This window comes from Lissotriton helveticus, chromosome 5_1 (genome assembly GCF_964261635.1).
Source record: "Lissotriton helveticus chromosome 5_1, aLisHel1.1, whole genome shotgun sequence".
Taxonomy (NCBI): domain Eukaryota; kingdom Metazoa; phylum Chordata; class Amphibia; order Caudata; family Salamandridae; genus Lissotriton; species Lissotriton helveticus.
This window is the reverse complement of record NC_136065.1, coordinates 270,295,270-270,321,072: the sequence shown is the minus strand read 5'-3', so window position 1 is coordinate 270,321,072 and position 25,803 is coordinate 270,295,270. Positions and strand designations below refer to the sequence as shown.

General features: G+C 42.9%; 1 protein-coding gene across 1 annotated transcript in view; it reads right to left on the bottom strand.

The window, feature by feature from the left end:
- Nucleotides 1–285: 285 nt before the first annotated feature.
- The window catches only part of MEGF9 (multiple EGF like domains 9), a 280,573-nt gene continuing 255,055 nt past the window's right edge, over nt 286–25,803 (bottom strand). The window contains exons 5-6 of the mRNA XM_078642182.1: nt 18,728–18,994; nt 286–4,186 (exon numbers count right to left, since the gene is read on the bottom strand). Coding sequence (XP_078498308.1) covers nt 3,735–4,186; nt 18,728–18,994 — 719 coding nt within the window. The 3' untranslated portion in view covers nt 286–3,734. The remainder of the gene's footprint in view (nt 4,187–18,727; nt 18,995–25,803) is intronic.

The following is a 25,803-nucleotide window of genomic DNA, read 5'->3' as shown; positions in this document are numbered from 1 at the left end:
TGTATTTTCTATTTTATCACTTCCACTGTAGCAGTAGGAACCGGAACATTATCTACCATTATGAATGATTAACAGAAGCAAAACACAAACATTTATGGATGACCAACTGTAGAGTTAAACACTAAAAAAGAACAAATATTTGGGGGGGATAATTTCAAGTGAGAAGAAAAAAGAGAAGTAAATTACAAAAACAAGATAGTCGAAGTTGAAATCTGGTCACCCATCTACATATAGTATTCACATAATCTTCACTTCATGCAACGCCACTGCCTACTGTGCACATAATTTAGATAAAATAGGGTGATTTATTTTACAAATAGTTAAAATGAAACGCCAAGCACATATTGTACATCATATTTACAACGATGATCAGATATTGTACATCATATTTACAATAAGTTAATCAGGGTATTATATGAAACATTTTATAACCCTGAGATGTATTGCCATCTTTCCTTGCACAGTACAAATTACAGCTTTTTAAAGGAAACAATGGGGCTGTGCATGCGACTTCCAGTACAATAACTGCAAATGTATACATCTTCAGTCGTTCAGTGCAATGAACACAATTTCCACTTTATCAAAGTACCTTAAAGTGAAATCTTGTATTTAAAAAAAATATCCCCTTCAATCCTACTATAAGTTAGCAAACCACATTATATTTATAAAAGGTTAGGTCACAGTTTTGTAGTAACTCTAAAAAGTCTTAAGCATCACCCATTGCCAAATCTTTGGACAATCAACTCCACATGTCCATTACTAAACGAGGAGCACTATGATTATACAATGAAGAGCAAAGAGCATGTGTCCGTTAGTTGTGCATACCTGTATGTCCTAGTTCAGCATTCGGTCCCTACATCACGCATTTCACTCTTATCCTACATAAAACTGCTAACAGATGTACTTCAGCTGGGCTGAAAACATTCAGGAGGGGCACATTATTGGTAGTGGAAGGAGCTCAAAGTTTATATTAGAGGAACTCAGAAATGAATGATTTTTCTTTAGTATCACGTCCAGTTTCCTTCTTCCCGATGTGTTGGAACAGCTAATATAGCAGGGAAATTTTGAAATAGGATAACAGTGCATAGTTGTTCACGCATCATGCGAAGGTGTTGTTCACAAACATCTGCCAAAACTGAGTATCTACCTTACAGCCTACAACCATAATAGTGCTGGCATAAAGTCTGACTTGCACCACATATGCTTGCCTAAGACATGACTGTTAGGAACATGCCCCTAGAAAGCAACTCTGAAAACTGCAATCTTAGTAAAACCTCTCCGCGGAGACCGCGAGGAAGGCCTTTTACAGACAAATGACAACGCTCCTGCTTGTCCTCTCTCCACCAGCGACCCAGGCTACCTTCTGAGTAGTGACAAACATGCCATCCAATTCTCCCTTGTAATGTTCATAGCCGCGGCCAAACATGTCCCTTCTCATGTGGATGGCAGCTGCCATGCATAGACCTGGCATGAGGAGGACAAGACATTCAAAGCCCGGTCATTCACAAAGATGAAACACCAACACTGTTGGGGCTTGAAAGGTTTTTGCAGTTTAGTTTACCCATCTATATTTTCTCAGCATTGCTGGACAATATTTCATTAGATACGTTGCTTGCACACGTGGGGACAACAGAATTCTTGTTGAGGTAGAGGCTGGTAGTTCCAGAGGAAAATCAAACTATCTCAAAATCCTAGGAAACATGGCTTTTGCTATGGAACCAATGCGGTCAACAATTAGTTAACAAGCACTGGATGTGGTACATGAATTACACTTAAATTAATGATTATAGGAGCAACAGCATAAATTTGGTGGTACAGGGTCCTGGACATGCATGGTTCTGCTGCAACCTCTGCACTGAGATACCTCGTCCTTTCTGGACCTTTGACATTTTACAAGATCATCAATAGTGAGGTAAATAAAGTATCTCAGAATCTGTGCTGATAACTATGAGAACCTATTTAGAACACCATCTAGTGGAAATGAAGCATTGCTACAGCACACTACTGAAAGGACTGGAGTTTGAAACGTTTACACTGAATAGTTGATCCACCATCTGATCAATCTTCATCTTCTTGATCCTTGTTGCAATGGCTTAAATAAGATGGAGACCTACAAAGCATAGGTCTAAAAAATATATATATATATATATATCTCTTCAGTCAAGAATCTGGATATCATTTTTGATTCCATTCTGTCCTTTAACGCACAGATAAATAAACCACCCCCTCCTGCTTTTTCTTGTTGCGGAAGATTCTTCCTTTAATCCATTTTGAGCCCCACAAATCTGTGGTCACAACCTTTGTGTAATCAAGGCTGGACTATTGTAATGCCTCACACTTGGGCATTCACCAGGTCTTGCTGAAAAAACTGCAAGGCCAACAGAATGCAGCAGCGAGACTCCTAAAAAGAATTCCAAATTTCAAGCCGGTATCTGGGACATTATGAGAACTTCATTGGCTTCCTGTGAAGAAAAGAATTAGGTTTGAGGCTTTATGCCTGGCTCATAAAGCCCTGGATGGCAATGCCCTTGCATACCTGCCTGAAAAAAAAATACTCTTTCCTGGATAGTCCTAGTAGAATATTACATTCAACTATCTGCAGGACAGTCAATGCCTACAAAATCAGAATAATGAATTGGGACGGCAGGATTTGTATCTTCTCCACAGCAACACTGTTTTTTTCTATGACGAGTGAAGCCCTCAAGATTTCTATATGCGGATGAGAGACTTATCTGAAGTCTGATCAAAGTCAAAGTTTGCTATAACCTTGGTCTTAAATGTAATGCTGTGCCTTTAAAAAAAAATAATAATAATATCTTAGTACAGTGATGGAAACGTTATTCCATATTGGACTAAAATGATGTACATCTCCTGTGGTAGATGTTCTGCCTGATGCAATTAACAGCGTGGGCTAAATAGGTGCTTTTAAATTCTGACACTGACAGCAAATATTCAGCTCATCAATGTACCATTATAAGATTCCTCTAGTCACTAGAGGAGTTTCAAGTACATATGTTTTGTACTTTTATCCACTGAAAGACAAACAGTTTACGAACAAATAGAGTATTCACTTAGTTCCTTGGTAAGGCTAAGGGCAGCAGACAACTTATGTAATCATTAAGAGCAAGCTCTTTCAGGCATCAATTCGATCCTGACCAACAAATCAATTTAGAAGGGGCATAACTGTTACAAAAACCCACCAAAACTGACTAAAAATACCCAAATTGCCTTAGCCTACTGAGTAAATGAAATGGAACAACTCAAGTTCCTATTTTCAGAGGTCAGTGGGAAAAAATGAGAATGAAAAAGTAACACTATCCAAAGGTTTGGCACATGTTTGGGTACTGGCCAAACAATTATGCTGTACCTACATGCTGGGATGTGGGAACTGGACGCAATTAGTGCTAGATGCTGAAGTAGATGTCTAAGAAATGACCATGTAACCATCTATTACACTCAATATCGGTCCATAAAAAAATATATTTTAAAGTCTTTATATATTATTTCAAGTTCATAACAGGAGCAATTAAATTAATCTTTATGTAAATATTATCAATGACAAGTTTCCATCTTTACCTGAAATTATTTATAAATTGCATGCATTTTTAGTTTCAGCTCCACTATTTCGCATGTAAAAGAAAATGCGTTGAGTAGCATGCTCCATTTGTGAGGCAGCTTGAATGGCATCTAACTTGCCTTTTAGGCATTATTTTTTATAACTTTTGTTTCGACAATCAGGTTTTAAAGTTGTGTATAGGCGTGGTCAATGACAGCTGTCCGTTCGGTGTGATTTCATTTCCATCATCTTCCAAAAGACCAGACACATCAGCATTTGGGAGCGTGTCGTGATAGCTGCTAAAGCTAATGTTGTCTTCTTTAAGTTCAATAGTCCAAAATGGAGCATTAAGTTTTCGGTTTTGATACTCACGATACATATACACAGCCCCTACAAATCCTACTAATAATACCACAACAATGAGGATTACAGTCAAAACTATGATGTTAAACTGGGTCCACGAAACATCTGCTACAGCCGATGTTGCATTGTCGGAGGACATTACTGAAAACGTAGTCTGCACAGTTACTGGCGCTGAAGTACTATTTACAACTGAAGTTGAAAATATTGTTGACTTAATGGTATTTATTTCTGTTGTATATTGTCGAGATTCTGTAACAGCAGGAACTTCTACAAAAGAGAAAACAAAATAGGTTTGTATCACATACATGCCAATTTCAGTTAAAAACACTAAGGATTGTAAAATATCAAAACAATACCACAGATGAACAATATACTAAATGCTATTGTATCTGCCATATACATCCCCTCACATTGAAAGGAGTAATGTGTGTATGGGGATCTATATTGCTCAAACCCAGTTACAAAGGAAGAAGTGGCAAACAATCAAACAATGTGGAGGATGGGATGGTGATCATTTGAGGTAGACCACAGTAAATTCCAATGCTGAGTGGGGGTGCAGAGTACCGTGGAGGGGGCAATAAATGGGTAAGAACGAAGGAGAAGTTTGCCGGTAGGTGGGACGAGGACATTATGGCTTTGTGCTTATCTAATGGTAAGGTGTTTTAAAAAAAGATAGCCTTCAGTGTCATCATGAAATGAAGAAGGGAACGTGTGTGGCATAGTTACAATTGAATAGCATTCCAATAACATCAGTGAATAGCAAGATAAGTCCAGGCATCTGGATTTCTTTTTCTAAACTCTAGTCCTCCTGCAGGTTCTGCACCTCTGTACGGGAGGCTTTATTCTTCCCTACCAGATAGGGGGAGGGGGGGGTCTTTTACAGACTGCCTTGTTGGTGGTGCAGGTGATGTATGTCAACAGGCAGACAAAGTCAAAGGAGATTTCTGTTAACTAGAGTAAATTTCCAAAGCCATTTAATGATTCGTGCTGGCTGACCAAAACGCTTGATTTTGTGTGCACCGTGAGTCTTGAAGATTTTGACTGATTGATATAAAGAGCACGTTTGGACTGGAAGATGTGTGCTTGCTTTGGCAGTAGGCACTACTTAGTATTTATTAGTTAAAGTCTAAGACAGACCTTGGACAAGCACACCTGATGGTGGTGAAGCAGGGCACAAGCCAAGTGATGGCATGGTTTGTTGTTACCTTCATATACAGCTGTGTAGCCTCCGTGTACGTATGGGTGTTGCTCTCCATATAAGCCTTTAGCGCTCCCAGCGGGTCCCTGTATAGGCATATCACTATTGAGATGATGGAGCCTATGAGTATGTCACAGATTAATATGATTGCATAGGATGATCTGGAGGTGCTCATTTGAACCATGCGAGCTCTGTTCTTTTGGTACAATTTGAACCACTGTAGGATTAACGATCTTGTAGAAAGACACTGGACCTGATCTAGTCGTGAAGCTACTTGGAGATTACATTCTTGATGTGCTTTTTCCAGCAATGTCAGGTGTGTGATTGTTAGACTGTTCCCCAGGTCAAACGAGTCGAGCTTGGTTCCTGAGAGTGACAGGACCTGTCCCAATTTCAGAGCACCCAGAATACACCATCTCAATGAGCTGCTTAGACTAAGTTCAATAGCAGCTAGAGGGCTTCACTGGAAATCTTTTGCATAATGGATAAGGGATGATGTACTATATCTAGGATGTTGCTTTTAGTGAATGGAGTTTGGTATCATGTCCTCTGTGGAGAATGGGGTAGAATGCTCACAATGTTATGTGCTGGGTGCCAGGATAGTTGTGAACATCAAAGGCAGTAGTGGTGTCTAATTTTATTTAGACCTTGTCTTCAATAGGGTGGCAGCTGTGCATCTGTTCAAAGAAGGAGTGAGCAGGGGAGTGGATGTAAGATTCACTTTATGGTGATGGCTTTGCGTCATATCCTGCTGGTGGTGAGGGTACGGTGAGGTTACGGGGGATACTTACTGGTAATATTCTCGTAGTCAGATGCCCAGACTTCTGTGATATCATGTTGCATATAGACTGACTGTTGCTGGGAGGAGTTTCACCAGGCCCTGTGTATTTTTTTGCAATATAGAAGGTGCTACTGAGATCCAGTAAAAGGATTTCAATGCCATTGCTTGGTCCGATATGGCTACTATGTTTGTTAGCTCCTCATGGAGAACATCAAGGTGGACATTCTTGAAACATCGCTCCATGTATTCATTAGGTTGGCTTGTTCTTGATCGGGGAGAGGGGGGGGGGGTTGTTGCAGAAGTCAATGACTGTGTTGATGTGTGACAACTCTGTGGGTTTCATTCATCATGATGAGCAGCAGAGGGAGAGGGGGTACAATGAAAAGGATAGAGGAGATAGGATTTTCATGAAGATACATGAAAGTGATGAATGTTCCATGAAGATGGCATCTTTAAACAAAGGCATTTATCAGTTTCCAGATACTGAAAGGTCTGAGAAATCTTGGTTTGAACTTGGCTGATGAATGGAGTATCAGAATAAATTGAAAAGAAAGCCAGCACGTTTCCTTTACAAACTTTTAAAGTTGGTTTGCGGTGACAATTGATCGGTCTTTGTCATGTTGTAGATTTTTTGGTTATTACTTGCCTTTGCTGTTCAAGATGATCGATAAAATATACCGCTGCAGGCACAAGAGAATATATTTATGGGGTGGCTGGAAGACTACGAAGGCGGAACCCATGGAGGCAAAGAAAATTAAAACTTCTGGTGACTGAATGGATTGCATTTTTGTAAGTAAACTCTGCCAAGTGTATATTATTACTCCAGTTACCTTGTATTGCCTTGCTGTAACAACACACATACTGTTCTAAGGGTTTATTTTTCCAGTTATTTCATTTGATTGTGGGTGATAACCACAAGAATACAATCATTCGATTCCAAGACTTGCGCATAATGCCTTTTAGAATGTGAGTATCTACGGAGAACCACCGTCAGAAATGAAAGAGTCTGGTAATCTTTGAAGATGAAAAATCTTTACGATAAATACTTGTGCCATTTCAGGTGCTAGAGGAATCTTTTTGAAAGGGGAAATCGCTACCATTTCAGAAAAGGCATCTACCATTACCATTATCATTCAGTGATCCTTGAAAGGAAGCAAATCCACAATGAAGTCTTTGAGATGATAGTCCATAGATGGCGCAGAACTTAAAATGAAAAGGTTTTCTAAGTCTTGCCTTTATCACAAATTGAACAAGTCTGAACATTGTCAAACAATCTTGAGCCACGTGTATCATGCATTTTACCAGTCGCCAAAAGCCCAATTCGCAGAATCTGGTCGTTGGCAACCAGGAGAAGGCTTTTTGGCATGTATCAATTCCATTTGCAAATTGGTGTTACTGTATAGCAATTTGGAATTGCGAATACATACTGATTCGGCATTAAGAAGGGGCGTGTTTAGGACATCCCTTCCTAATTCCGAATTACACCTGTATGTAGGAATGTTTTGCGACCGAAATGCGGTCACAAAATGTTTGCATTTTACGTAGGTGTTAGCCCATTAGCAAATGGGAAGGGGCCCCGAAGGGACCCTTTCCCCTTTGTGAATGTTAGTGAAAATATTTCAGAGCAGGCAGTGATCCCGACCACTACCTGCTCTTGAAAGATGAAAAGACAACTTTAAATTTTTCTACGCAACCCGTTTGCTTTAAGGAAAGCTGGCTGTATTTTTAAAAACATGAATGCTTTATTTAAAGCAATCACAGACATGGTGGTCTGCTGACCCCAGCAGGCCACCATCGCTGTTATGTTACCAATTCTTAATGGGTCTCAAATTGCGACTTGCCTCATTAATATTAATGAGGTAGGTCGATTTGCGGCCCATTAGTAAACGCTAAATGAAACTCATGGAGTTACATACATTCAAATAGCGATAACCTAATTGCGATTCACAGAGAATCATAATTCGGTAATCGCTATTTAAAATAATGATACATTGGGCCCCTTGATTCAATTTTGGCTACCATTAGCTCAAAGAACCAAGTCCAAGGTTGAATGTTAACCAGGGTGACCAGAGACAGAAAAACCATGGACTATCTTAAAGGACTTCCCCTTGCAATTCCTTAATTATATTATATAATATTTGCTCATGGAAAAGATTGCGATGACAAGACAAACAAGCATTTACAATGCAATGGTCTCGGCTTTGTTAAAGTTAGAGATATTGGCATTGCAAATGGCATTTTTTCAATTTTTTTGTTTTTTTGAAAATAAAGTACCAAAAGCCTCAAGCAAAATGGGGTTCACAGAGGGCGCCAGGAGGCATACCCAACAGGGAAACTGAGAAGGAAATGAGGAAGCACTTTAAGGTGACTGGCGAGGGCCCAAAATGCACTGATGGCAGTCCTACGTCACCCGGAGGTCCCATGCAAAGTCTATACAGAAGCTCTTCACCGCTCCCTAAGGCAGCCTCCAGCATGAGAAAGGACTGCAGAGACCTGTACGGGGCAGTCAGCCAGCTCCGGGAAGATGTGCAACTGCTGCTGCTTGGTCTAGTCAAACTAATAATTTTACTTACACAAAAATCAAAAGATGCTAAAAAGCAACGTGACCACATCCTGTAAAGGATTTTGAAATACATCTGCACAAAGAAAAGAAAGCTGGTGAAGAAGGAAAGAAAAGAACAAGGCGAGAAAGAATGAAAAGTGGAGAAAGAAAGAGGGCAAGAAAGATGGGATGGAAGGAAATGGAGGCAAGTAAATAGAAAAGAGGCGGGAAGTATTCGAAGGAAAAAGGGAATGCGGAGAAGGGGCAACAAAAGAAAAGAACAAAAGGGTGCCGGGAAAGAGAAAAATGACAAACTTTTTAATTATGTGTTGGTTTTGAAAACAGATAAATAAATGGCATTGTCATTTACAATGCCATTAGCTCAATCTCTCGCAAATGCGAGACCTATTGCATTTGCAATGCAAATAACAATGCCAAAACCAAAACATAATAAAAGATCTCTCACACTGCGGGAGGGAAGTTGAGAGAACGTGGAATATATAGACAGACAGGCAGAGAGAGAGAAAAAAGCTGAGATGGCTGTCCACTCTCCCCAGGGCAGAGAGTGGGTATGGAAGTCGCACTGCTACATCCTGTGCTGCACTAGGCGCGTGTGAGGGTACCGTGCACTCTGGCTGCCACCACCTGCCCTGGACTTGTGCTGTGTGATGGAACTTTCCACCCCCGAGGCCGTGCTATAGGTATTCGGGAGGGAGGGATGCTCGCGCTGCTGGTCCAGAGCTGCACATCTTCACTGCCTGTCCCGTGGCGCTATGCTGCATACTGTGTCGAAATGTATGCATGCATACCTACAGATGTTGGAACTTTCTACATTCATTTTGCGGGCATGTACCCTGAAGATCTCATCCTTTTTAGTTCAACTAAGTATCCCTTCAACAAGCTAACATCTGGTTGTCTTATTATTGCTTTTCCATATTGTGTAACACTCGTATTAAAAACAAAGTTGATACTTCTATTTCTCTTGAATTTACTTTGATAATTTTCTTTTTTTCACTGCTTTTCTCAATTTGCAGAGCGCTGTGATGCTCCTATTGAGGTCTTGCCAAGTGGTATCTGAAAACTGTTAAGCTTAAAAAAAGTAAAGGTAAACATTGGCTCTAACACTGCAAGTGGCCATTTTAAAATGATTGGAGAGGCCCGTCAGCTGACCTTCACAGAGAGGGATACACCAGAGTACCTGGGCTCCCCTCATAGGGGTTATCAAAGGAAGGGTCGGGACAGTCTGCCCGCTGCAGCTTGAAAATGTCTCTAATTTAAAAACCATACTCATCGGGAAAATAAATGCAAATTACTGCTGCTGTGTACCTGAAGTGCATTTATTAGAGAAGGCCCGAAGCACTCCACACATACTGAGCACCTGATGTCAAACTATCTACTAGCGAACAAATGCATCAGAGAAGAGCCCCAAGAAGGAGTGAAACAAACAAAGCATGTATAACTTCTTCTGGATCATTGTGGGTCTCCTTAAACTACCCCAGCCACTGAGAAATACATTCCAAGGCTTGCTGTGGAGGAGGAGGTCTGTTTCCTTGTTGGTCGTATATTTTATTTTCAAAATGATATATGGAATTGTTTATTAAAAACAAGTTGTGGATGAGTGAGGCCATTTTGGTGGCATCCAAGAATGAGCATTGGTAGACCTGCAATGCTGGAGCAGATATGACAGAATAAGAATCTGTGGGAAATCTACAAGCCTGCTTTACACTCCTTTGGGCCCATGTTTGTGCAGAGTGAGCTACAATAGAGGTGCAGCCTACCAGTACCTGAGTCCATAATCTGTGAGTAAGGGTCCCAGGAACAGACGACAACGTATATACAGGAATACAGTAGTATTTGATGACCCCGCCCTGTCAAGTGGTATCACAGCAGCACACACATTCTAAGGAGGGCTCCCTGGTTCAGAAGGGCTCTCAGTCCTCACAACTCCACTTACAGAAATTGCAAGGCTCGGACACAGCTGGTGGGTACAACATATTTTTGGTTGCTTTCATTTTTTTAAAGTTTGATTATTCATTGCATTAATATTTTTGTATTCTATTCGCAATGGTCTAGTTCAAGGGTCTCCTACCAGTAGCTCTCCAGCTACATGTGAGTAGCTCGTAAGTGTGCATCTCAGGCTACTAACACGAAAGCCTGTGCTTGCTTATATTATTATTTGTATGTCAAAATTAAAAAGCATTTATTTGAGATGAAAATGTGTGTATTGTGAGAACTTATAAGCTGATGTTAACGAGAAAAATGGTTCAATTTTCAAAATAAATGTAAAGCTATTATTTGAGTTGGACATTTACTACTCGTATTACCTTGGTGCCGGGGAATTGCAGCTACAGCTGTTATGTATTACCTATGTAGATGCATTCCAAAGTGTTGGTGTTCTTTTACTTTACTGCTGACAACCCTGCCTAATCACCGATGGGATCACTGCCACGGTCTTGGATGGACTGACATCACTTACAGTAGCTCGGGATAATTTTCTTTGAACATAAGTAGCTTTTACTACAGAAACGGTTGGAAACCCCTGGTCTAGTTGCAGAAAAATCTGCATGTAGGAACATGTTTTAAAGTCCCACCGTGTTCTTCAAAATGATTGCTCGTAAAACAAGGTTCTTGGAATAAAGAGTTTGATCTTTTCATATCCGTGTTCTGACCAGAACATTTCTGCACTTGCGTTCTGATGATGCAGACATGTTGTCGGTAGCAAAAATGAGGTACTTAATGGCTGCACGAGTAAGTCCCCACGCTGGCTGCCTTTAGCAACTCGCCAGAGTACTGGTTCGGATGTTTTCTGGAACGCTGACATATGCTTTTACATCGCAGTACTTCAACGACTGCCATTTAACGCCCAAGGAACATGGTGTGGCAGTGGGACAGCTAGAGCTACAGAAACCTGCTTCATCACTAACAGCGCTCCTAGTAAGGAATTATATTAATTTCACTGCTCCAGCTGGGTGAGGATGTGGTTTATCGGCTACAGCGGCCGACTTTGAAGCTGGGGAACTAGGTTCGAGTCTAGAGGGAGGCTCAAGCATCTTGTGATTCTGAGCAAATCACTTAATCTCCCAGTGCCTAAAAAAATGAATGTACCCCTCTGTAATGCAACTGGTCGTCATATAAAGCGCTCCGATACGTGTGGGCAGAGACCAACCCTCCCCCTCCTCTCCCTCCCTCCAGGGATCCAGCACATCTCTGCAGCACGCCACATACAACCATAGGCTCAAAAACATGCCTCCTGCCTAGAAGCCCCCGTCGGTGCTTGGTGATTTCACCAACCACAGCCTCCTGACATAGGAAGCGCCTCTTAGCGCGATATGACCAAAGTTGGCAATGCAGTGGCGACGAGACTTTAGGAACACTGGGCACAGCCCATAGGTTTGCATCGTCCGTCCACCACCAAGCTTCAGTAAAGTCCGGCTCTACATCTGCACAGACTGCCGGGTCTGATGGGCCCGTTGGGTCGGTTTCAAGTGTCTTTTTAGTTCGCAATTAACATGTCTTTATGTATGTGAGACAGACCACCTGCAATCACCTACTTGCTTCTCCGAATACTACTACCAGAACAAAGCCACGGCGTGCCAGAGATGGTCTGCGTGAGTCATGACACGGGCTTCAAAGACAGCGCTGGTACTTCAAACAGCTATTCCTACAACTAACACTTAGTCACATCAGGGCCACAGAAGACTCCCACCCCCTAGTTCCCCAAACGTGCAAAATAATACACAGACAACGTAAGTTTGGGAGAAAAATTGCTGCAGGTTTATTTACATACAACATATGTAATAACGGTGGGTAGACATTACGGGCGATCCCGGGCAGGCTGCATTCTCGCCACCTGCCCGCCTGTTGAGCCAAACAGCACAGTGGCTCGTTTCAGTGTTCTGAATGGTTCTCTTGTACTGAATTCATCAGGGGGTCCACGCTCTTCGGTCTCTGACAGCTAATGCAGGGGCCGGTGCCATCCAATCGGTTGACCGACTGAAGACTGAAACGAGAAGATTCTCCGTCAGCCCCGGGAACCACAACCCGACCGACGCACACGCTGTAAATAAATCTCCACTTCCACCAATTTTGAAAAAACTTGGATTTCGACTAATCGCGGCATGCGTTAAAATATTTTCTCCAAGCAAGAGAAAACCGAGCACCTAAGAGGCACATGGTCCTGATGAGATTTCCCCACAACAAGGGGTTATCGAAACGCGTAGACCCCCTCTACCCAGCATTAGGAATATTCTATTGATTTATCAAGCATTTCAAAACTTCTCATGTGCTCTTTCCAATGCTATTTTTTCTAAATCAGGAAATTGTAAATATTGTTGTGTAATTGTAATTTTTATTTGTGTGTATATATCAATGTGCTGTTATGTATGAGTGTCTGAATGAAAGCTGGTAGTTTGTTTAAAATTGTCTCTTTGTTTGTAAATAATTGTCCTTTTACATGTGACGTGGAGCCAAATATGTGTTGTTTGTATTTAAACAAGAAAAATTGTTCATTTATATGATATTGTTGATGCAAAATTAATAAAATTTGTTGGATTAACTCCGGATAAAATATCTCCTGAGAGTTACTGTTTGGTTCAGTAATTCGAGCGATCATCCATGATCCAATGTCTAAGTAGTGTGGCAATAGTGGTGCTCGTTTTGGTTTATAGGTATTGGATTGTGAGGCTTGTCCTTATTGCCAGTGAGCCCAGACCCTGTCTTGGTAATGTTAGTAATGCGGCGGCGCACGCTCGCGTCGGGTCCGGATGTGGAACGCTTCTGCGGTGTCGCTGCCTCCAGGGGGAACACGGGCGCTACAGCACGCGCTTGATCCATCCAACGCGGGAGGATAAACAATGGGCCCACGGCGGGGATTTCCCTCGCACGCAGTCCCTAAATTTATAGGGTGGGCACGGCAATACCCCTTGGAAAATGACTGCTGCGTCACAACTTTAAAACGTGATATTTGGTACACTTTGTACCTCTAACTACCCGAATACCGGTTACCGCAGCCAAGGAATACTGGGTTACTTTACCGATACCCATACTGCGCGTGGATTCAAGGGAGATTGCTGGGGTTTGTATTTCAGTATTCTGAAATTCTGCGAGAGGGAGCCACATCCGATCGGCGCGTGGACTACATTTCCCATCGTGCCTGGCTGAATGTTAGAGAAGTAAACAAATGGAAAAGCAAGGCGGCGGCGGACGTGTTTAAAGGTGTAACCGACGTAAAAGCTGCATAGCCGGTAACGATGTAAAGGCGGCCGCCACCTTCCTTTTGTATTTAATTGCCTACACACATGAAAAGGAGAAGGAACAAGAGGTAGCAAAAGGTACATTACAGGAGTAATAGACTGGGACCTCGGCGAGAGGGAGGGTGTAACGCCCACTACTAGAAAAGGGGAGGGGCTTAAAAAAAGAGAAAAACGCCCCCGAATCGCATTTAGACCGGGCCTGAACTGAGTGACGCCCCTCTCCTCCAATGGCTGGCCAGCATTTACGAGGCCAGCCAATGAAGAAGAGGGGCGGGTTCAAGCCTCAATACTAGACCACATAAAATCTCGGACTCCGCCCACTTCGTGGGACGCTAGTCCGAGACCTAAAAAGCAATTTTTTTGACTTTTTGTGCTCTTATCGATTTAATTATGCTCAAGGGCTTGACATGAAGATCTTCCTGGTAAATTGGATACTGCACCTCCAAAGTAGGAGCGACATCTCTTTTTAGCCACTCTGATTCGTAAACATCAACACATGAAAGGACCAGATGCCCGGAGGACACGCTATCTTTGAGAGGAAAAAAAGGGGCTAAAAAATCTCTGCTGATGAATTCTGTGCTCACGCTTGCTGAAGGACTTGGCATTGGAAATTCAGGACTGACTGTCACAAGCTGAACTAGAGCTCAAGCAAAGATCTGGAACAGTAGCAATGAGGAACAGACTAAGAAACTTTAACTGTGCTGCGATGTAAAGGTGGACACTGCTCAGCTTCTTAAATCCACATACACAACAAATGATCGAGACAGAAAATGCCTCTTCCATGAATGGCCTGGGAAAGGGCCACTAAGGAAAAAGGAATGACGGTCATCTTGAATTGGGCTCAATCACAGGAAATGCCCTTGAGAAGATGTTTGACCAGTTGTCTTCCTAAATTTCCCTTAAAAAGACGATAGGCCCACTACCGAGATTTGTTGCTGAAACTTTCCAAAACTGTCTAGCCGAGATAGAACACCGCAGCACCAGCTTCAGAAAAACCAGCTGAATCGAGTAGGTTCATTCCCACAGTCCCAACCACATGAGTTCCAGTAGGATCGTCGTACCTTGGAAGGCAGGAAAGAAACAATGCAGGAAAAGGATGGGGAAGGCTTGGAGACAACGCAGATACCAGATGCAAAGTAAGTCTGGTCCGTTTTGAGCAGCTCTGCGTCAGTTAATGTGTAATACACGGAAAAACTGGGGAGTCCAATCAAAGGTGAGGAGGGGGGTGTCAGGTGATTTTGGTAATGTACAGTAAAGTCCTTCTTTGCAATGGGTCGGTTGTGAGATTCCTACCTTCAACAAGATGTCTTGGAAGTTATTTTTTGCTGCTGCATCTTTATCAAGATGAAATGTGCCACCATAGATATTATTTGGGAGCTTTCCTTGGTGTTTGTAAGGAGATTGACTATCTTGGAATAAAATACAGGGGTAATGCCACAAGACAGTATGCGAGATGAAACCCGATTTTGGGGTGTGTGTGTGTGTGTGAGAGAGAATGTGTATATATGTGAGGGGGAGCAGCTTGGAAACCAATTCGATTACTGTCCGTTTTCCTCATAAGTAGATCAGGTGGTGGGGTATCTCAGTTGGCTCCATACAACAACAAAAAAGCCTCTTGGCCAGGTACAGATGCTCTTGGGAGGGCAGCTATGCCAGAGATAAAACTAAAACCACAACACTGAGATGAAAAGGTTACTTAATTCAACACCAGTTTTCCATCAAAGGCATCTTCATTATACTCATCAACATTAATCTTTTAATTCCAAATCATTGAACCGCATCAGTGAACTTACGAGAACTCTCCTCTCCCCCCCCCCCCCCACGTAGAGTAAAAACATCATTGTCACTTTAAGGCAGTCAAGAGCCACTGAGGGGCTAATATGAATCACTTTGACAGTGGGTCTCAGTTTATTTTGATTATCTTGGTTTCCAAAGAATGTGAGAGTAACACAGCAACAGGTATGTGGCATCATAAGAAAACAATGTATTTCCTATCAACTCTTTCCATAGAAACTCTGTCAGAAGGGGAGGAGTAAGAGAACCCTTCATCAACACCTGTAAACCCAGGAGCCTGTAGCATCAGGCCTGTATTGACGGATGAGTGGCCAAAAATGTCTGGTTGTCTGAAGCAGACAATGAGCAACCTAGCGGTGGTCGGCCTTCACAGAAGCTGGTCTGTTTCAAACTGACATGACAGAGTCTAACAAAGGTTAGAATGTGTCTCTCCCAAGGGTAAAGGCAATTTCTGGACCACAGACACCTTGCCCAAGTCCAACAAGTCCTCTGAAGGGAGTGCTTAGGGGCATCAGGACTAACCTATCATAACAGAATAAGTAACTGAAGTTCTGAAACCTCAACTGAGCAACCTTCCTACATCTGAAAAAGAACGTAGTAAATTTGTTTGATTGAACATTTGAACATTAACTCCCTTGACCAAGCCTAGAGCAATACTTGTGGGAGGCTCATAAGAAAACTATTTCACATAAAATGAAATCTGGGCTACAGCAGGCTCAATATACTGCATCCAGTATTGGTGCTAACATCAAAGTAGATGGTGAGGGCTTTGGCAGCAAAATATCAGCCACTAACCTGTCCGAATTACTAAGGGGTCAAGTGGTGCCCAGGAAGAAACAGCTGGCAGAGGCCTGGTCCAAGGACCTGTATGCATCTTAGGGCCCAAAGGCGTGATGAAGGGCAACGCATTGCGACCAACGCCTATGTTAAAGCGGCTTCCTCAATGTGGTCAGCTACAGGGGCCAGAAAGTCTGAATGGAGCTGGAAAAGAGCTTTGCCCCAACATCGGGCTCATGGTCACCAATGTGGAACAAGTTACAGTTCCAACGATTAAATCAGAGTCAGGAACAGATCAGCTGACTTGAAACTCCGTCGCGTGATCAGAACCGACACGGAGATGAAGACAAGTTCTCTAGAGAGTGTGTCCTGAATGTGGAACAAGAAGACTTACTTGGGAATTAGGCAGCATCACCGTACCCATCCCAGTAACCGGATCATAAGAAGCACCAATGCTCGCAGTGATCTCCACATGTGTAACAAGGTCCCGATTGGTTCTTGGCAGACACCGAAGGCAAATAGTCATGCACTCCAGGGCGTGGAGGCACATAAGGAGTTCAGACCTTGTGGACAGCTGTTGCAATAAAATCAAAGAAGACTTACTGAAGAGCAGGAGCAATACCTATGGCAACCTGACCTTCTTTAGGGGCATCGTCCTTAAAGCACTGCAAAACAATCTATTTGAAGAATTTTGGAATGGAAAGCAACTCAGAACCTATATAAAGGACGTGGGAGGGAAACGGACCATACATCAGCGCACCAAGGGAGCACCTCTGTGATGTGACATCTGGGGATGTATCCGATTTGAATTGGAAATGTGCATAAATTACTGGCGGAGATGAGCTATTTCATCTTGTCCATACACAGTCTGGTGCCTAGGGAGATTCAGGAGTGAGGAACCGGCAGGTACAAGTACCATATTAGGACCATATATTTATTTACCCCCGTTATGCCGAAAAACTAAGAGCTAACATAGAAAAGATTAAAAGAAAAGGGCTCAGCCTTTATCACCGTGTAATACAGAATAAGAATTGTTAACTCTAGCTTTAGAACACATTTATTAGTATAACTTGCAAACCTTTTACAGCAGACTGAAAGAAGATCCGCTAGTTTACTGGTAAACCCCAGAAACCTGCTTCATTTGTTAAACCTTATAAAAATCCACAACGTTGGGCAATGTGGTCTTAAGAATGGTAGTGGGGAACGACATCGTTACTGGAAACCAGAAAGGTTATCTGTTTCTTACAAGTGTCCGCTTATTTTCTATGTATTTACTAATAACCGTCATGTCTTTCTTACAATACCAATGAGAAAAAATATCCTTTGATTTTATGATCCTGATACTATTCAGAAATCTACACTAGGGAAACCACTATTAGGATCAAATAAGCCTCAAGGTTTTCAAAATATCGCTGAAGAATATAAAAGAAAAGTAGAAAAATCTAACAAGAAAATATCCTTTTCAGAAAAACAACCTGAAATGAGCACAAGGGCAAAATGACTTCAGCCCAATGAAGCCCTGGAGCTATGCAAACGTCCTGAAAGAAAGCAACCAATGCTGAACAACACAGTTTTATGTTATATGTTACTGTACTTGTGAATCCGATGAAACTATCAGACTGCGTTAAGAGAGGGACTCCTTAGAATTCGGAAATAGAGCAACCTATCCATTTACTCCCCTTAAATATCGTAGAGCGGAATGCTTATTAGGGCACATGATGAACAAAAGAGTAAGTCGCCTGGAAGGGATACTCTAGCCATATTAACCAAGAAGCAGAGCATTCATATAAAGAGTAGCTAGGAGAAAAAGAGCACAATCAATTTTCCGGACCAGCAAAGAGCCTCGGAAAAAAGAAACAGCCTTCAGTGGCTTAGCATTACCTTCAGAATTTGTTCTTCTCCAGAAAGCATCAATTTAAAAAAACGGAAAGAAAACCCTACAAGGATAAATCACTATAATAAAGACAGACGTTTAAAACTTTGGGGGAAGCAAACAATTATCACCAGAATTCATTTTTACACGTAAATTAAAGTAAAAAAGTGCCCGCCAGTTTCTGGGCATTTTCAGCATTTGGCAGTGCAGCTTCCATCTATATGGTTAGACCACATCTGTGGAGCCATTTTAATGTTTATGAATTTGAATGAAGATCCAATGATGGAAAAATAAATAAAAGTCTTCTACATGGCACCAATGACAACTGCATAGGAAGTAAAATAATAAATGGTCAGCGGATGGTGCAGAGGTACCACTAACGTACTGAACTTAACATTTAGATCGGATTGGTTAAATTACAGTATGATGTATACAAAAAGTGCCCTGAGAGACTAGGCAATGAACTTGGACGTTTTGCAAAGTTAATTTATAGAACTGTACAAGACAGGGAAAACGTTCACGATGATACAAGTAACCAAAATCACGACTATTTTAAATAATAGTTACATTCCCCAAGTAGTGAAATGTTACCTCTTTTGGTGCAGTTTCTTGCCGATGCCTGGCCAATGTAACCTTCTTTACATAATTCACATTTATGACCAGTAGTATTGTTAGTGCAGTTCAAGCAAACACCTGTTGCTGGGTCACAGATACTTGGCGTTGTTAATGAGTTTACATTTCCATTACAGTCACACTTCATGCAAACGGTGTCACGCATATAATATCCATGATCACACTTTTCGCAGTGTGGACCGACATATCCTGTTTTGCACTGATCACAGATAACTGCACCAGATTCTGGAAAGGAACAGCAAACAATACACGTAGTGAGCCAACAAAAAAACCATACACAGGCTGCTTTTCTGATTACAGCGTAATCAGAGCATATATCCAATACAAAATATATTTAAACTGGCATTTAATTGTGATTTCTCAGCTAGAAGATTGAAAAATACAATTATTTCAAAAGGATGATAACATTGATCAATTGAAACATCAATACCAAAGGCAGAAAAAACGTACGAGATGGGTCGCTCGCAGAAAATAGGGCAAGCAGCAACGTAATTCAGGCAGACCACAAAGTAAAATTACTTATGTAATTGATTGATATTCTGGACTCAATTCAATAGAACAATGCGGAACATAATACACTAAACACAATATACTAACAAACACTAACAAATTTAACAGGTCTGCTTTTTTGTAAGTGAAAGCACAATTTCAACTGATACACGAGGACAGTGCCTAGGTGAACGGATGAGTGACTCCATAGGCATTCGAGTGTATGGATGGATGACCTATACTATACATGATATAAACACATTTATTTGTAATATACAACACAATGCATAATTCGATCCTGTATGCTATACTAATACAATGACACATTGTGTCACTTCTGGTGTTAAAAAAATCCTGAATGTTCTCACAGAGGCCTCCAAGATGCAAAAAGAAGACAAATCTATTTACAAAAACAACTTTTCAAAAGAAAATACCTCATTATTATGCTGGTTTAATACCCCCCACGCACACACAACCACTCTCTCCTTTCACACATATTCATTCACTCACTCACTTTAAACATTCATACCATCCCAACCACTGATTACAATCCCTGGCAAAAAAACGGGAAAGACTTATTTCAGCCATTGTTGTGTTGTAGGTTGAGATGTCGTGTTTATATCATATATAGTGTATAATCCAATTGAAATATGTACAATTTATAAGGAAAACTAAATAAATATTACAATGAAAAAAATAAGCAAATGATCCCGGTATAAAGAGAACATGTTTGAATTTAGTAGTAAATCTCATGTGGCCAGCATTGTGAGCTCTATGTAGCCCTTTATGAAATAATACAGGTTTAGTGTGACCCCACATCAAATTTCATTGATTATTCTACTGACGACACAGCCCCCTGTAAGACAAAATGAACGCATCACAATGTGCAAGTAAAATCAGCAAACCGTGATCTTCCTTGTTGGGGGGGGGGGGGGGAACAGTTTCAAGGAGGGCGCTAGTCATTGGGGGCTAAACCAGTGCTCGAGACCATGCTTTCCACAGTTCACGATCACCCTGTGCTTGATCATCTGTCCTAACTGGCTACATTTGGATTTCCTTCGCTGTTGTACATTTGGTCACATCCTGTATCCGGCTGCGGACGTCTGGGATTGTTCTCAGCCAATTAATGGCTAAATGGCGCTTCGCCAGCATGAGCTGTACAAATCTTTTTGATTTTGTATTTGCTTTTAATGACATCAATTCACAGCACTTGCAAAGTCAAAGGCAGTTAATTTAATTTTAATTTAATTTAATTGTGGGTTTATATAGCGCTAGGAATCGACTCCCGGTGGAGTATCTCCATGCTTCGACCGCTGGGGAACCCGTCCTGGCTCACCCTGAGAGATGGTCCCTGATGGGTATCTCTAAGGTACGACCAAGCATCCCCGGCGGTCTGGGGGGGCCGTTGTGAAGATGAGGCAAGCTGATGCCCAGAGTTGCAGAGTGTGGTTTCTGACTAGAGTAGGCACCGAGGCGAGAATTATCAAGTCCGCTGACCCTGCTGCGTCGGGAATCGAACCCTGGTCCCGGGCCGTTCTCTGCTTACGGATCTGCCGCCTCTAACCAGTGAGCCACACTTAATGACATGTTCTGTGTATCTACCCACGACCTGCACCCAGAATGTAGCAAATTTGGGGTCATCCCATACCAGATGATAGTAAATAGCCTCCTGAGCTCCGACACCTTCGGGTAAAGTCCGCGCATTATAAACCTGTATCAAATAAATAAATACATAAATCTGGGGCAGTGATTTCAGCCATCAGGGTTTAAGCGGTGCAGCATTGCATGGGTCATGTACGTGTGGTGTACAGAATTGAAAATGGAGTAAATGGAGAGTAAATGTAATCTAGCATTACATGAAACCTCTTATTAGCATTAACGTCTGTTTCCATTGTGCATTCGTACCCACCTTTTGACCCGCAAATGTAATGGGTGTTTGTGTGCACCATCCCTAATGGGAGTGCATAGCCGTATGATGATCCTGCACCCACAGTCTGTGCAGACCAATAGGCCAAGAGTGGCAGATAGTGCTGGGCCAGTCCTGGTCCCCCTCCAAAGTTCCCTCATTACCCCCTTGAAGGATGTGAAAGTGCCCCGAGGGCGTTTAAAAAAAAGTCATTGCATCGGTCTCACAAATATCCCATTGTGAAGCAGCCCTCCCGTTTCCATTCCGCAATGTCTACAGTACACTCCAGTCGGGAAAACTCAGGCACATACAGCAGTAAAAATTCTGCAACATATGGCTTGCACCTGCCCCTCCACTCGAAGTATCTCAGCCATAGGGTCACTGTATCTTAAATCATGCAGGTAGCTCCCTTCAGAGCCAGTGATGACATGAAGAGATGACTGGGTAAACAATCCCCACCACCCGGCCACAAACACAGTATCCCTCCGTCCACACGGTCATTGGTGCTGAAACAGTTGGATGTGAACTGCAGCTGTGCTGCTAAGTGGTATGCCTCCATGTCTGGAAACTGGACAACCAGCATTGGCATAGCCAATAGGTCTCGCCTTTGGGCCTTATAAGTATTTAGCCATGCAGCACATTATCCATAGCGTAAATCTGCCCCTCACAGAGAGGCACCATCAATTTGCATACACGAAGATAAATGCAACATGCTTGCGGCTATACGTCAGCGACATAATGCAGTTTGAGTAGATAAAGTATTTTAAAAAGACAGTAAATGTGACATTATTTTAATGTGCTAAAGCGTGTGCCGCCACAACACATGGTGCAGCAGGCAATCCCACTTCTCTTTGGTTGCATGCAGATAGCACATAACATTAAAAGGGGTCCCGATTGATCAGTAAGAGTAGTTGGCTGCTCATGTGAAGATGCTAACTTCATGGCCTCTGCTTTTAGAAGGTCGGAATCTCACCCTTGAAGCATGTGCAACATGTGAACCAACTGTGTTCTTTACCGAAGTGTACTCTATTGAATATGGCACACTTTCAGCAGTGTCCTTTAGCTCCTTTAGCGTACTGTTGATCATGTTCATACTTCATTGGCAAACAGCATTCACAAAGGCAAAGCCTTGCCTCAGTTGGACCCGCTCGTCTCTATGCAAGTAAGGCAATACTGTGAAGCAAGATCTGCCCTGCCTTCTGCATTGCAGAGGCTATGGAGTCCCTTCTGTAAAACAAGACTACACACATAATGCCAAAGAATACGGTCCACAGGACATTTTGCAAGGAGCGCGTATTCAATATTCTGACTCAAAGTAACTGTATGTGGTCAAACAATTAGTCTAGGGTATGCCCAGACGTGGGTCCCTTGCTCACTAAGCCACTGGAGTCAAGCTATCCTGGCTGAAGACAGCTGATAGCCAGAAACCGGTCCTAGGATGCTTGATTCCGGTCCAGGCAGGAACGACATGGCTTGGCAGTTCGGGCTGGACTGTTCCCATGAGGCACAGGGTCAGACTGATTTGCATATGGCCATGTATGAACTGGGGTGGCTTGGAGGGCAAAATAACGATGGATTAAACCCAGATCTGTGACCGGGGGTGAATGTTTTGCCATTGTGCAACATTCCGTCCATCATCTTGTGTGTTTTGCTGTTCACCCTATGTGGGAAGGGTATGCCCAGACGTAGGTCCCTTGCTCACTAAGCCACTGGACTCAAGCTATCCTGGCTGAAGACGGCTGATAGCCAGAAACCGGTCCTAGGATGCTTGATTCCGGTCCAGGGAAGACATGGCTTGGAAGTTCGTGCTGCACTGTTCCCATATGAGACACAGGGTCAAGACTGATTTGCATATGGCCATGTCTGAACTGGGGTGGCTTGGAGGGCAAAATAACGATGGATTAAACCCAGATCTGTGACTGGGGGTGAATGTTTTGCCATTGTGCAACATTCCGTCCATCATCTTGTGTGTCAAACAATTAGTCCGACACTTGAGCTCCACAATAAAAATGGGCTCAAGTTAGTCAAAAGTGAGGCTCACATAATTTGTCTTCATTGGTCTGGTTAAAATTGTATTCCATCAGTTCTCGTCAATTGGAGAATCTCTAAAATGCCCATTTTCTTTGTGCATTAGGGTATAATTTCAACTAGTCTGGTATCTGCAGATAAGGAAGATAGCAACTCGCTAGCCATCCTCTGTCCCAGCTTTCCACATGCATAATTTGTTAGAATACACTCACCCTCCTGCTATCAGTCTCTAGAAGAAAACAGCATTACCGTCACAGCCGTTAGATAACGCTGCTGACCCAGCTTCCTCTCTCGGGGATGAGCCCACATCTGCCCTGCTGTGCAGAGGATATCGCAATGCCATCCCTCAAGCATTAAAGTATACATCACTCCAACCTACACCTGTGAGGGATCATGCAGTTCTTGCCGTCACCTGCAGAATATCTCCACTCCGACCCTTATCTGCTGAGGTTATTAACCACTTCAACCTTTATGTGTAGAGGACGCCACCACGCCGGTCCTCACATGTAGAGCCTATTCTCTGTAGGTGATGTGACTTGTAAAAATGTTACATCACTCCAATCCTTGCTTCTATGGAAATAGAGCACTCCATCACTTGGCTGGGGAAGATACTCCCACTCCAGCCTCTGGGTGCAGAAGAAGTCACCTTTTAAGCTCTTTGTACCAGAAACTATGCATTGCAGCATGTTTCTGTTGTCATGGAACGAGCACAGAGCAAGAGGCATTCCTTCTACGCACAAGTAGAAGAGGAGATGAGATGCAAAAGTAGGTGGGGGCGTTCAGCCAGATACCTGAGAGGGTTATGTGTTTGCTGCTGAGTGAAACCTGTCCCGGAATTTGGATATCAGAAGGGTTAACTCTGGCGTTCATTCTGTTGAGTCGGATATAGCAGACACACTAGAGTGGGATAACGATCATTACGTCCTTGTTGCATGTCAGTGTATACAAACAGGAGGGCCAGGCTCATTCCCAGCAAAGCTTCTAGCGGCGCTGTGTCGACAGAGCAGTCCCAGTGCCATGATGACACGCGCATGTAAAAGACTGATGCAAGCTGCAAGCAGCCTGTGAAGCTGCAAGCAGCCTGTGAAATAAAACGTAGCAAGGAAGGAACAGGGCCTTCCTCGACACCAGCCTCCTCCTGGGAGCGGCCGTTACCATCGCCCCGGCTGCTAATGGGAAGGAGGCCGGGGGGGCGGGCCCTGCATCGGCAATGACGTGTGAAAGCAAAAAAATAGATGGCCCCTGCGCGCGGAGTGTATGGCTGCACTGCGCACGAAAGTGAAAGCTAATTAGAAAAGGGAGAGCGAGGGTGAGAGACAATGGCAGAACAAGCGCCGTGTCCATGCTAATTGCAAACAGATGAGCCCTGCGCGCAGCTGCTTTCTCCCGCACGGTGGATGCCACCACAAGCACGAGTGCTTGAAAAGAGCAGACCGATTTCTGAAGGTCCTCTCCTAGAGCAGCGCATGCGAGCTGCGCTAGGCTCGACCTAAAAAAGGAGGGTGGGGGGGAGCTCTTATAACCCTCTATAGCCTGGGCTAAACCTCAAAATATGTGAAAGAAGGGAATGGCTCTAGCAGGAAGGAGGCACTGAACTAAACAAGAAACCCACTTTTTATTTGTGGAGGAATACCTCACTTTCTAAACTGGTTTAGATTTTTTATGGAAACAACTGCGTATGAAACTACATCAACAACAATAATAAAGATATTGCTGTACACGATCAAGGGAGATGACACCATAAGGTGACCTTCCAAATTATTTTTTAGTTAATGTAGTAATGTTTTTAATGAATCTAGTAGTGAGTCACAGTACATAAATTAGTAACAGTAAATTACAAAGTAACGAGGATGGTCAAAACAAAAAAAGTAAAGAAGTAGGTGTGTGCAGGGGACGGATAATTAGCTCTTCTTTGGGCCACAGTCAATAGCCAGTCTCTAGGTACCAACAATCAATTCATATTAGACCAATTAGTACATTTCACAAATTAATTGGATGCAATATTAATTCTGTGGTCTAAACCAAGTCATTTTTTTTCTCCTTTGAGATGAACGGTGTTGGCCCTAGGTAATAAAAGTCTACGCGTTTCGGCCTCCAATTATGGCCTCCTCAGGACAAAGCGGGACCGAAATCACCCAAGCTACAATGTTTTGTAACTACTACAAGGAGCGTTCCAATCGAAACGCCAAGAGCCCATGCGGATTCGGAGGTCAAATGACAGCCGGGAATATAACAATCACCCCAGGAGGCACAAATAATGTGCGTCCTTCCGAACGTGAAGGAGAGAAAACAGCTCTCTCTGTGCTCTGGTCTAGGCTTGAAAATCAATCAAAGTACTTGTGGAGCGCGTTACTTACCCGTGAGGGTCTCAAGGCGCTGAGAGGGGGGGGGGGGGGTGCTGCTACTACTCTAAGAGCCAGGACTTGAGGAGTCTTCTGAAGGCGAGTAGGTCTTGGGTCTGCTGTATGTGGGTAGGGAGGGTGATCCAACGTCCTCGAATCACAGTTTGGTTTCCTCCGCGTTCCACAACCTTGGCGCGGTATCTTGCCTGGAACCTGCATGCTTGCCTCCATGTATGAGCACGTTAGTTTGTACATCTTTAAGTGGCTTC